This window comes from Crocodylus porosus, unplaced genomic scaffold (assembly GCF_001723895.1).
Source record: "Crocodylus porosus isolate Cpor-Errol unplaced genomic scaffold, CroPor_comp1, whole genome shotgun sequence".
Taxonomy (NCBI): domain Eukaryota; kingdom Metazoa; phylum Chordata; order Crocodylia; family Crocodylidae; genus Crocodylus; species Crocodylus porosus.
The window spans coordinates 29,753,006-29,767,044 of NW_017728931.1; the positions used below are offsets into that span (position 1 = coordinate 29,753,006).

Sequence of the window (14,039 nt, forward strand, 5' to 3'; positions counted from 1 at the left end):
AGATTGAATTAAAGAATTAAAGGAAGTTATATACTTTACCTAGCAACGTGTGTTGCTTTTCAAGATATAAAAATAAGAAAAAGAAATCTCATGTGTAGGCCCCTACTGAATTCAAAGTGGAAGTGAGCTGTACAGTGGCTCCTTTAATCTTTCAGGTTCCCCCACAGCTCCTCTCACCTGCTGCTGTTTGGAGAAGCTTTGCTTGTGGCTTGCTCCTAAGCAGGGAAGTGAAAACCACAGCTTTAAACACGGTGTTGTTTTTGCCCCCCACTGATCAGCAGCAAGCACTGGGGCCACTGGGGCCCCTTGGCCAATCAGCATTGAGAGACAAAAATAGCACCATATTTAAAACTGCAGTTTTTGCCTCCCTGATGATCAGGAGTGAGCTGCAAGGGGGCCCCCTACACCAATGTTTTTTCTTTATCAGCAAATAGATTTTTATGGAAAAGGGAAGATTCTCCTCTGCTGCCATGGGGAGGCATGCAGGGGAAACTGCAAGATCAAAGGAGCCACAGCACAGCCCACTTCCACCATGAATTTGGTAGGGCTCTACTCATGTTTCTTTATCTAAGAGTGCTCTAGGATCAGGAAATGATTTTCTTCTCAAGAACAGTGTTATACTATTGACTAATTGTATATCAACTTCTAACCCTTATTTTGAACACTGCTAGAAGTAGGATATTATTACAATTAAATCCTTATGCTGCCCTATGGGTGTGCATGGCCCTTTGAGGATCAACTCCTAGATCCAATGACCACTAAAGTCAATGGGAATTTTACTATTAGTTTTCGCAAGAGCAGGATTGACTAAAAATGGAAGAGATTCACAATGAAGACAGAAGTAATTTCTGAAACATTTCCCAGTGAAATGTATTGGAAACTTTTCAAAAAAGGAAATGCATCAGCCCCAGTTGTCTTAGATCTTCTGGTCACAGGTTTCTCCTCTGCCAAGATCTGTGTGGTTGCAAATGCACAACGGCCTTCCTCATGTAAAACAAGTCATGTGCAGGCTTCTCCCACTGGTCCCAAGGACAAAAGACATGTGGGGCTCAGCGAAAATGCTTCAAGGACACCCTCAAGCCAAACATTAAGAGATGTGGCATTGACATCACAAATTGGGAAAAACTAGCCCAGGACAGGGGTACACAGTGATGCCTTGTGAGAGAAGGTGCATCTCTTTTTGAGGAAAACTGTCTTACCCTGGAGCCAGAAAAATGACAGAAATGGAAGGAAAGGAAACAAGACTGAGAAAACTGTGGTTTGACCCTCCCTTTAACCACCATTTGTGGCATCTGCCAAAGAGTCTGTGGCTCTGGGATCAGCCTTCTTAGCCTTCAATGGACTCATCTACAACTGTTTACTTGAGTTGTGGGAGTGATCATCCTCAACCATGAGGGATCACCAATGTCAACAATAATAATGATAACAAGAACTTAAAAGCTTTATAATGGTATGTCATGTAAAGAGGTACTCTTTTGGCGGGCTTCACCTGCTTCTGGAAGATATTAATGGGCATGTGTGGTGTAGAGCTGGCCCTTTGAAATGTTTCAAAGGCATGTGAAACATTTAGTTTGTTACTTCTATCCACACCCTCAGTGGGGATAGTGAACTGGATCATTTAGGTGACCCAATTCTTGCATATTGTTCTATGATCAGTCTTTGCGTGTTATTTAATTGTGGAAACTAGTGTTTTTCTAAAATGTTTCAGGTTACCTAAATCATCTCACCTTCAAGAGCTCCTTTTCAGAATTATACTAGATAGGCTGGAAGAATTTGCTGCCCTTAATTCTTCAGGCTACTATATTCTTTCAGTTAACTTACAGTAGAACACAGAATACATTAGAAAGCATTTCCTTATGATACTTCATGAGGGACCAGTGTTTGCTACTTCCAAGCTCCAGATTTTGAGAATGCACCATGGGCATTTAGATCTGTAGTAAGCAAGTCACTTTCCTTAGCTCATGGAGGAAAAAGAGAGAGAGATAGCATGGTGTTGTAATCAGCACAAAGAGGGGACTTCTTTTCCTGAAAAGCTTTCACAGAAGCATTTTAATTAAAAATGTGAAAGAATCTCTGATGTCTTTATTACTTGTATGAGCAAGGGTTTCCATTATGAGATGCTGATGCTACTGATTTTTTAAAGTTGCCTCAAGGTACTCCACTGCAACACATATTAGTTCTATTGCATAGGAAAACACAAATTCAGCACAAACACCACTGAGGTTTCAGAAGTTTTGTTGCTATTTTTACTCACATTACTCTAGTAATGAAATCATTACTATAAGATCATGGTTAAAAGGCAAATAAGTTTTGGAGAACTGAGCTAAAATTCTAGTAAATGGTCATTAAAACAGACTAATGCTTTCCCAAAATTTGCTCTGTGTATTGTAAAAGAATGGATGGACAAAAATTGAATGGAAAATTTCAATGCTTATGAAAGATTGAGCTCTGTGGGCAATGGAAATCTGAAATCCATGTCCATATACATTTGATGAAGGACACACAATTCTCATGTGTACTACAGCCATTTATCTTAACCCTACTTTGTGGGGGTGTGCAGGAAGCACATTGGTTCCTAGTGTTTGCAGCCAACAGAAAATATATTAATCCTATTCCTCATGCAGAAGCATGAATTAACTAGAAGGACTATTTTAAAGGTGTCAGAAAATTTTACAAAAATTAAAAGGCAACAAGCTATATGAAACAAAATGCCTGTATTTAATTAAAATACAATTTTTAAATAGCTTTTTAGATTAAATACAACTGTATAATATAATTCCATTATTAATAATGTCAATTATTACTATAGCATTCTATAGCTATATACTATAGCATATAACACCTTTGGGTGTTATATGTCCTACTGCATTCAGCTGTATTCAGCTCTCTCCTATTAAATCATTTTTTGCCCTCACAAAATTATTATTTAAGGGAACTCTGGACTGATTCCAATAGGAGCTTTGCCAAGTGAGAGCCCCAGCACATGACTCAGCAGGTGCATGCATATCTCTTTGTGATTCTGCTGTGCGTAATTCTTTCCATAGTAAATAAGGGAAATTAAGAGAGCATATCTGGAATGACTGACACTCATTCTGAACACTGCAACTAAATCTTTTGACTGCATGGCTCAGAACTATTTATTAACCACGTCAGGCTCCTTCACATCTATACGCCCACAATCTTATTTCAGTCTAACATGCAGAGATAGTCTAAAATAGTCAAATGAAAACCAAAATGAAAAAAGGAATGATTAATTCAAGCCAACCCATTCTGGGGCCAGTTCAGGTAAATCATTAGGAAAGGTGAAAGGAGGACTCCCCACATTACTCAGAGGAGATGCTTAGCAACTGCACACATTGCTACAAAGGTCTATTGAAATGCCAAAGCAAACTGCAGTTATCAGAATTTCATTCTAATTTCTTTCTTCATAGTGAAATCACCAACAAAGAGCCAGAATAGGGGATGCACTTTGTATATAACTGCAGAATCTTTATAATATTGGTAAAGGCCATGAGAGTTTCTACATTATATGTTAGTACTTTAATGGAGTTTGGGTTTACACTGCAAATATTAATTGCAACTACTAAGTCAGGGCCTGGTTACACTGGAATTTTAGGTGGCTCCTGGAGCTCTTAACCCACTGATTGTCCTCACATTAACACCTTAAATTGAATTTATATAAGTATTATGTGGCTCAAAGTCACATTACTCTAGGGCAGGGTTATCTTTGTTCTGTGTTACCAGATCATGTTATATTAGGGTGTAGCCACTTTAGGCTACACCTTAGTGTGAACAACCCACCCACCCTCCTTGGTCCAGATCAGGGCTACTGCACTATTTATCCTGGGGAAGCAGGCATGGAAGTGTTAAACTGCCTGCCTGGCCACTGCCACTACTGCTGCTCTCTGGGCCAGAAGAGCAGCCCAGCAGTAGCGCCAGTCATTCTTCCCTGCCTGCTTCCTTGGGACAGATAGCAGGGGCAGCCACAAGTAAGTAATACCCCAGGGGTAGGGGAATGCAGGAGACAGGAGGAACCCTGAGGGGCAGGAAATGAGCCCTGGAGTAGGGGTGACGGGACTGGTGGAGTCCTGGGAACAGGAGAGGAAGCCCAGGATGGGGGTGAGGGATTCTTACCTTTCAGTCCTCCATGCCCCTGCTGGCTTGAAGTGTGACTGCTCCAAACTGAAACTAGCACTAACACCAATCAACATTTGTGTGGCTCACAGTGTAAGGTATAACATGGCTCATAGTGGCAAAAGGCCATAGTGACCGTGACCATAGTTTCACCCTACATGTGACAGCATATTGATTCTTCACACACATTCAAAGTGTTTGGCCTCTATGTTGAATGTGACAATAGGAAATCAATTATACCCAGCTCTGATCTGGATTTGTCATATACTGCCTGTCTACTGGAAATAGAACTGCAACAAAGAAACTTCTTGAACATAATCCAGACACTAGATGGTAACTGATTTTGGCCACTGCTAAGGTGCATCAGATTCAAACCACTGACCTAAAAGAAAGTTTTCATACCTCAGCCATTCATCTTGATAATAGCATTAAAATTGCTGTGTATGGCACTACAAAAGTTTCAGGAGACAAACAAGGCATGGACTTCTTTGCAGTGCTCATCAGCATTTATAATAATCACTGGAACTACTTTAAACTTTATAAGTAATCTTATTATAGGGACCAACCTTTTAATGCTTCCAAATTTCTGTGCATGACCTAAAAATTTTCCAAAATCAATATGGAACATATGGCCAGTGTTTGTCAGCATGATGTTGTCGTTATGTCGGTCACAGACTCCCAGGATGAAGGTAACAACACACCAGCCAGCACAGGAATGGAAGAAATTCCTTACTGCCTAATTGATAAAAAGAAAAAACACAAGTGTTTGTGTATGGTACCAACAGTAAAAACCAAGCACTTCCAAATATGCTTAAAGTTAGATTTGGCCTTAGTTTTGCAGAATTAGGGACTAAATTAAGAGTGGGGCAACTGCCAAAGTCCAACAGATCAGTAATCTGTCTGACCAGTTATTCCATCTAAAAATGGCTGATTTTAAAGAGGGAGAGCCTTTCATCCAAGAATTCAATTAAATTCATGAAGTAATTAATTAAGCTTTACAACATCCCTGGATAAGGATTACAACCCCATTTTACAGAGAAAGAGCATGAGACATAGAAAGGTTAAGTGACTGCCCAATACGTCAGTGATTTAGAAAACAAGTCCTGATTCTGATATGTTTGCTCTAACCACTAGATACTCACTGAGGGGCTGATCCAAAACTTCCCATTGCCTTCAGTGGCTTATATACCAGAACTTCAGTGCCTAATTGAAATTTCCCCAAAGGAACCTGCTCAACTACTCCTACAGAATACTCCTCTATTACCATACCATAGAGAAGGGGTGGGTGAAGGGTTCGTCCTAACCCCAGATGATACTTTGAAGAATCAGAATCTCCAGTGAATCCAACTAAACTATTTGTCTTAGTAGTAATGTGAGTCTTTTATATAAAGCTCCAATGCATTTTACTTCATGGTTATTAATTTTGCAGTCAAAATCTCATTGCTTATAATACTGTATTATCCTTATGCCACACAATCCAAGATAAATAACTGCTTAAGTATTAGTGATCTTAATGAAGCGGTGCTAAATCTAGTGACAGATTTGGAGGGAAGCATTCTGGAACGGTTAGACAACAGCACCAGAATTCAGGACACCTATGTTTTATTCCTAAACTGTGCCATTTTGTCACTGTATACCTTTGGACAAGTCACCTAAACTTTCTCTGCCTCTGTAAAAGGATAGGAAGGCTTACTTACCTACAGAACTTTCTGAGATGCTTGGATAAAAACTGTTATACAGGCAAAAGTAATATTACCAAGGGGAGGGTAGAAATTAATTTTATTATATGTATATACAAAAATTGTATATTTACCCTGTGTAGTCAGAACTGACTGTACTTCATTTATCTAAAAAGTAAAAGTAACGGGTAGGGTTGTGCAAAATGGCTATGTCTCGTTTTGATCTTGGATTTGGCCATTTTGGAGGACAGTGATTTGTTTCGGTGTTTTGATCTGGCCAAATCTGTTCCAGAGTTTTGATACTGTTTTGGAGATTTGGATCACTCGGGGAGAGGCAAGGGGAGTCACGGGAGAAGCCCCCATGGCTGCCCTGCCTGACCCCAACCCCCACCTGGCCCCAGCCTAGTTCTGGCACTTTAAAAAAAAGAAAAACACTGCAGTCGCTGGCTCTGGCAGCAGCAATCAGAGCCTCTAAGGGCTCATGGAAGAGTCCCCCCATACAGCACAGGGCAGTGCAGGACAGCTGGTGGCAGTGGGGATTGCTCCCCCATCTGGCACCCATGCAGCAGCTGCCCCATGGTGCGTGTGCAAGATAGCTCGGTAGAGAGGTGTGTGCTGTCTGGGAGCTAGGGCAGCTCTAGCAGTCAGCCGGAGCCCAGTAGCACTCAGCCCCAGCTCCCAGACAGTGTGTAGTGCCTTGGTGAGCTGTGCTGCACCTGTGCCATGGGGCAGCTGCCGCACAGGTGCCAGGCGGGGGGGAAATTCCTGCTGCCCCCCACTGCCCCACGATGTGTGGGGTGGCTCTGCCATGAACACCCAGAGGCCCCTATCACTGCTGCTGCAACCAATGACTTCAGGGCTTTTTTTTTTTTTTTTTTAAAGTGCCAGGAGGCTTGGGCTGAGTGAGGGATGGGGCTGGGCAGAGCAACTATAGGGGCTTCTCCCGCAGCTCCCCCAGCTGTGCTCAGTGCAAGCTAAGCCAAGCAGACTCAGGTGCTGGTGCTGGCCCCAGCCCGCACCATGCTGTTATCCCATATGTAGATTGGGGGGCCTGCACCCCCTGGGAGGGTTGCAGGGCTGTGCCAGACTCCTCCCGGGGGGCACGGGCCCCCAGATCTGAATGCAGAATGACAGCAGACTGCTGTCCCTCCCCCAGAGCACTGGGATTGGAAGAGACCTCAGGGACAGATTGCAGACACTGGCCAGCTACAGATGTCAATATCTGAGCAGTCCTTTTGGTCCGCTTCCTCTCCCTCTTCTTAGTTTCTATTTCCCTGCAAGCCTGGCTCTGAAACATCCAAAACATTTCTGAAATGTTTTGGATGGTTTCATTTTATTTTGCAGATGTTCTGGAGCCTTCCCTTTCATTTTGGATTCGATGTTTTGGGTACCAAAACACCTCTACAATGAAACAACTGCCAAAATTTTGCATAGCCTTAGTAACTGGGTGCGTCTACATGTTCATTAATGCAGCTTAGGTACTGAGCATTTAGTTTAGTACTTGCTTACTAAAGTACTAACTAAATGCACAGTAACTCTAGTTACTGTGCAGTAGTGCCGACTCACGTTTTTTTCATGATGCTTAGTGTGGATTAGCCTAATAACACTGCACAGTAGGTTATTAGCATGGGTTTTTAACTGCCACATTACTGCATAGCGTTATTAGGCTAATGTGCAGTAAGTGTCTAATGTAGGCATGCCCACTGTGCTGCAAATTTATTTTAGAAAACTCTAGATTATTTGAACCGTTAAAAAAACAAGTAAGCAGGTTTTTTAAATCAATAGTTGATAGCTGCCTCCATTCTAAACTTGGGTAAAAAATTGGTACCCATCTATTGCAAGCATGAGGGGAGGTTCAGAAATGGTTTTAGAAATACAAGGTATAAGAAAGTCTTTCCATGGACTTTAGGACATGTCCCTTCTAACAAGAATGTGTAAAGGGGACTTTGTGGCTTATTTCTTTCAGAGAGAGACCTCTGGTTCTATAAATAATATTTCCTTATTTTCTGGTTGAAGTGTAACACCAGGTTGTATAAAACCAGCTGTGTTGCATAGGATCTCATAACGTAACATGACAAGCATGACCTGATGTATCATATTACAAGGGGAACCTAGTGAAAATATAGCCTTCTAAAACTGTGATTATGGATGTGGACATTCTCAGATACAGAAAAGCCATTGTTTTTTGTAATTATATGTAAAACAAACTATTTCACTAGGTGGATTAAAATAAAAAATAAAATGTATGTAGGCTCAGTGTTTGTTCTTGTTTTTAACATCTTGTATCTCCCCATTTCAATTTTTAATGTCTTTCTGACCTACTGTTGTTGAAGATGAATGGCATTGAATCTAGTATCTTTCTACTCAGAGAAATTGGGAGTTGATAGCATGTGTGATCTGTTTATCCCAAATCCAGCAGACTGAGCATATTGTCGCATCAGCTGTTTCTATTTGTATAAAAAACCATTTAAAAATATTTACATTAAAACATACCTCTTGGTAACTTAATTCCAAAGGGTGATGGTGACTGAACCATTTTTTAATGGTGTTTTCTTTTAATGGTCCTATCAGTCCGGACTCCCTGTGGATTTTGGCTAGAGTTGTAGCATCTGGTACCATCTGTACCAATCCTAATCAGAGAGACAGAGTCCACAAGAAAAACTTTAAAGTTTAAAGAGAGAGAAAATGTTCATTAATTTATATCACACATCATCCTATCAGCCCACACAGAAACCATACATACTTTTCAATAAGCTTTATGGACACTTTTATAGGTGCTCCAGGGGTGGGGAGGGTGGCACTTTAATTAGAGTGGCTCTAAGAGTCCTCCAATTTTGGAGGGCTGTCTTTTGGGAAAAGGTTATGTATGGTATGTGAGTAAATATGACATTGTTCTCCGGCTCTCCCCAAATCTTCTGTTAAAAAAAAGATTAAATTGAGCATTAGTATACAACAGTAACTGGTTTTTCTTGTGTAGAAATGATATTTCAGAGTTCAATTTTATTTTCTTTTGAAGCAAAATCTTCATCTATAATGAAAGAAAAGATGACCAGGACACCTTTTTAGGATTCTACTAACCACTTGGGATTTCTCCATGGCATGCTTGCATTTCTCATTCTCCTAAGTTTCTCTGCTATGTGGTCAATAAGACCACAGATTCTATTTTTAGTTTCTGTGGCCACAAAAAGGCCACAGAAACTATTTTCAGTTCTTGTGCTGTAGATAATCTGGGCACATCATTGGGATGCTTAAATGTCTCTACACTAATGCTAGGAGCATGGGGAACAAGCAAGAGTAACTTGCACTCCTGCTTGCAAGCAACAACTTTGACCTGGTTGGACTAACTGAAACCTGCAGGGACCCTACTCACGATTGGGCAGTAGGCATTGAGGGTTACAGGTTGTACAGATGGGACAGAGTGGAGGAAAAAGGGAGGGGGTGTTGCTCTCTATGTTAAGGAACAATATACATCCTCTGTAATCAAGATGGGATCAGAGGAGGGCTAAACCAAAGTATTGTGGGTCAGGATACAATGGGGTTGGGCAGAAAGAGACTTGGTGGTGGGGGTCTACTATAAACTGCATCACCAGGAGGATAAGCTAGACCTGGAATTCTCCAGACAGCTCTCAGAGGCTGTCAGATCAAGAGATATGGTTGTCATGGGTGACCTGCCCTGACATCTGCCGGGAGCAGCAGTCAGCCTAATCTAACCCCTCATATAGGTCCTGCATACAGGACCTCCACCTAATGCAGGAGGTATATGATCCCACTAGGGTAAACGCCTTGCTGGACTTGGTGTTAGCTACAGGGGATGACCTGGTGGGGATCTGTAGGTACAAGGTAACCTAGGGGATTGAATTCACTATCCAGCAAAGGGTGGGTAAACTAACCAGCAGGGCTGAACTACTGGACTTCATGAAGGCTAACTTCATTGTGCTCAGGAGATTGGTTAGTGAGGTGTTAAAACTCAAGAGCACTGGTGAAATGGGGATCCAGGAAGGGTGGTCATTCCTCAAAGGAGTGAACCTATGGGTGCAGAAGGAGACAATCCCATTGTGCATAAAGGGGGGCAAAGGGGCCAAGAAGCCCTCTTGGCTGAATAGGGAAGTCCAGTAAAGGCTAAGGGCAAAGAAAGAGGTATACAGGCTGTGGAAACACGGGGTAGCCACCAAGGAGGAGTAAACCTCCTTGGCTTGCACTTGCAAGGAATCAGTTAGGAAGGCCAAAGCAGGATTAGAACTTAGGCTGGCAACAAAAATTAAGGACAACAAAAAGTCCTTCTTCAGGTATATAGGGAGCAAAAGGAAGGCACATGGTAGCATAGTACACCTAGGGGACAAACTAGGGCAATTGGTGACAGAGAGGGGAGACAAAGCTGAGCTTTTCAAGGAGTTCTTTGTATCTGTATTCCTAGACACAGACCCAATCAAATTTCCCAACTGGATCATGGACAGGCACAGGAGGGACACCAACCCACCAACAGTTAATGCAGACCTAGTGAAAGGGTACTTGGAGGGGCAGGATGTGTTCAAATCAGCGGGCCTGGATGAACTTCATCCAAGGGTGCTGATTGGCCAGTGTCATAGCACAGCTGCTGGCACAGCTGTTCAAGTACTCATGGTACTCCAGTCAGATCTCAGAGGACTGGAAAAGGGCCATTGTGGTCCCTATTTTCAAGAAGGGGAGGGAGGAACTGGGAAACTATAGGCCAGTTAGTCTCACCACCTCTACCCTTGGGAAAACTCTGGAAAAAATCATTAAGGACCCCTAATGGGGAAATAATGCTGAAAGGAAATCAGCAAAGATTCATTGCTGGTAGGTCCTGCCTGACTTACCTTGTTTCTTTTTATGACCAGATCACAAAATGCTTAGACGCAGGAGTCGAGGTAGATGTCATCCACCTAGACTTTAAGACGGCCTTTGGTACAGTATTTCATTCTGTTTTTGTGAGTAAACTGACCAGCTGTGATGTCCATGATTACATGGTCAGATAGGTGACAAACTGGATTAGGGGTCATGCCCAGAGTGGTGGTGGATGGGTTGATATTAACCTGGAAAGATGTGGGTAGTGGAGTCCCACAAGGCTTTTTTTTTGGACCAGTGGTATTCAATGTCTTCATCAGTGACTTGGATCAGGGCATAGAGAGCACCCTGTTGAAGTTTGCAGATTATGGGGCAAAGTTAACGCACCAGAGGGTAGGAACAGATCCAGGTAGATCTGGACAGGTTGGAAAAATGGGCAGAACAAAACAGGATGCAGTTCAACAAAGACAAGTGCAAAGTGCTGCACCTGGGGAAAAAGAACCACCAACACACTTATGGGCTCGGGGATGACCTTCTCAGCAGCACAGCAGCAGAAAGAAATATTGGAGTCAGAGTTGACTCCAAGATGAACAAGAGTCATCAGTGTGATGAAGTGATCAACAAGGCTAACCACACTTTATCATGTATTAGCAGATGCATGATGAACAGGTCCAGGGAGGTGATGCTTCCCCTCTATGTGGCACTGGTCAGGCCATAGTTGGAGTACTGCATTTAGTTTTGGGTGCTGCACTTCAAAAGGGCTGCGGAGAATCTTGAGAGGGTCTGGAGGAGGGCCATTCGTACAGTTAGAGGCCTGCAGGTAAGGCCCTACAAGGAGAGACTGAGGGACCTAGATCTCTTCAGCCTTCACAAGAGAAGGCTGAGAGGTGATCTTATGGCTGCCTATACATTCATCATGGGAGGGCAGCAGGGAATAGGAGATGCTTTGTTTACTAGGACACCCCGTGGAGTAACTAGGAACAATAGCCACAAATTGATAGAGAGCAGACTTAGGTTGGACATTAGAAAGCACTTGTTCACAGTAAGGGTTGCCAGAATCTGGAATGGTCTTCCAAAGGAGGTGGTGCTCTCCCCTACCCTGGGGGTCTTCAAAAAGAGACTGTACAAACACCTAGCTGGGGTCATCTGACCCCAGCACTCTTTTCTGCCCCGGGCAGGGGGTTGGACTCGATGACCTACTGAGGTCCCTTCTGACCCTAACATCTATGAATCTATTTATTTGTGCTAGAATTGCATTGAGTAAAAGATTTGAAAAGTCATTAAAAAAACAGTGTGAGTCTTTTGCTGTCAGTAAATTTCTTCAGCAAGCAACTGGCATCCCTGCTATGAGTTTGCTATAGCAAACCATAATGGAAAGGCATAAAGTCTTCAGATTTACTGCCCTAAGATGCATTAATATCCAAAGTGGTATTTCAAAATCAACATTGGGGGTTGTCTGTAGGGCTGTGTGAAATGGGTGTGTTGCAATTCGGTTTCAGATTTGACTGTTTTGGAGGACAGTGATTTGTTTTGGTGTTTCAGGCCACTGTCCTGTTTTGTTTTGCCTGAATCTGTTTTGGAGATTCAGCTCCACCGAATCTCCTCTGAATCTATTTTGATTGGGGTGCAAGGGAAGCTTTGCACAGCCCTACTCAGCTGGGCAGGGCTTGGAGTTTGGGGCTGCAGGGCCCCAGTGGGGAGCAGGATGGGGCCATGGGTGGCTTGTCCAGGGGGAAGGGAGGGGGAGAGCCACTGCTCTGTGTAGGCAAGGAGACCCTCGTGTGGATCTCTGATCCCTGACATGGCAGGTCATGGGGCAGGGAAGCAGCACAGAGTGGAGAGCAAGCCTGCTGGTCCCTGCCATGTGACTTGGCTCCACAGGAATCAGATACCACATGGGGTCTCCTTGCCGCTGCTGCCTGCCCTGAACTGCCCCAGTGATGCAGGGCTGCATGGGGCGGGCAGCGGTGGTGAGGAGACCCTGGTGTGGATCTCTGCTCCCTCCAGAGCCAGGTTACATGGTAGGGATTGCTAGGCCCCTGGTCCAATTCCCCAACTCCTTGTTTGATTCCCCAGCCCCTGGTTTGATTCCCTAGCTCTCTGATCATTCTCCCAGCTCTTTCCAGGGGGTATGGGCCCCTGGATCTGCATGTTGGGTTTCAACGGGCTGCCGCTGAAGCCTGGGGCCAGTGGCACCACTGCAGTCACTCGGCACAGGCTGCGCCAAGTGGCTGCTGCTGGCACCAGTCTGCAGTGGCAGCCTGCTGAAACCCTGGGTGCAGGTCGGGGGTCTGTGCCCCTCAGGAGAGTTGAGGTAATGATCAGAGAGCTGGGGAATTGAACTGGGAGCTGGATGTCAGAGCCATCCTTCCCCACCTCTTTCCCCTCCCCCTCTTCTTCGTTTTTGCTTCCCTGCAAGCCCAGCTCTGAAACTCCAAAATTCTCCAAAACATTTCCAAAACATTTCAGAGCCTTCCAAATCATTTCGGAGCTGTTTTGAAGCCTTCTGTTTCAATTTGGATTTGCTGTTTCGAGCACCAAAATTGCCGGAAACACCTCTGAAATGAAATGGCTTCCAAAATTTCACAGAGCCCTAGTTGTCTGGTTCTTTATTAGTCAAGAGCTTCTGTTAGCACATGGAGCCAAATTTCCAAAACACCTCACTTCCCATTCGAGCAAGTCTGGCAACTAAATAGGGGCTGAACTTGCTGACCCTCTCACTATCAAGCAGTTCCCAAGGCCAGACTTCCAAAAATTCACATTTCAGAACTAAAAGTTGTAAAAGTCTTACTTTATTTCTGTATAACTGCCACGCAGCACTCTCACATTTATATGACCTTGTAGTTTTGGCTTCTAATCAAAATGAAAGCTTTATATTTTCCTATGCTTATATTAAGCTGCACATGCATATTTTGTAAGTTTCATTTCTTATCTGTAAGTGTCATTCCTGCAGAAACGAAACTTATGTAGAAAATCTACCTAGTAACTATTATGTAAAAGAGACTATCCTATCCCTGTATGCTTAGCTTATATCATAGTTAGTGTCACAGAGGCAGTCCAACCAACATCTATAAAAGAGGCAAAGAGGCAGGAAGTAGCAGAGACGCCGACTGGACGACCCTTCAGGCTTGATCACCCTGTAGCCAGTCCTCAGCCTCCCCACCTGGGCGTATCCCAGCAAAAACCAAGGCCTCGAAAATCCGACAATCGACAACGATTCACCGTGTTACAGTTTTGTTATCCACCATCCCATTCATGAGCTGCTGACCAGCCCTAGGACTAACTAGTGAGTAGCCGCACCTATCCCGCAAGGGGTGGAAAGCAAGGGCTCACTAGTGAACCCTGTGGGCCAACAGACCCCCTTTGTATCCAGCATACTGTAACTGAAGAAACATCGGAGACGCCACCTCTTAACTGCCTCTC

General features: G+C 43.6%; 1 protein-coding gene across 1 annotated transcript in view; it reads right to left on the reverse strand.

The window, feature by feature from the left end:
* The window catches only part of PIK3C2G (phosphatidylinositol-4-phosphate 3-kinase catalytic subunit type 2 gamma), a 340,743-nt gene that overhangs the window by 125,045 nt on the left and 201,659 nt on the right, over positions 1-14,039 (reverse strand). Inside the window, exons 23-24 of the mRNA XM_019543878.1 lie at positions 8,307-8,443; positions 4,701-4,870 (exon numbers count right to left, since the gene is read on the reverse strand). Of these exons, the coding sequence (XP_019399423.1) occupies positions 4,701-4,870; positions 8,307-8,443 (307 nt within the window). The remainder of the gene's footprint in view (positions 1-4,700; positions 4,871-8,306; positions 8,444-14,039) is intronic.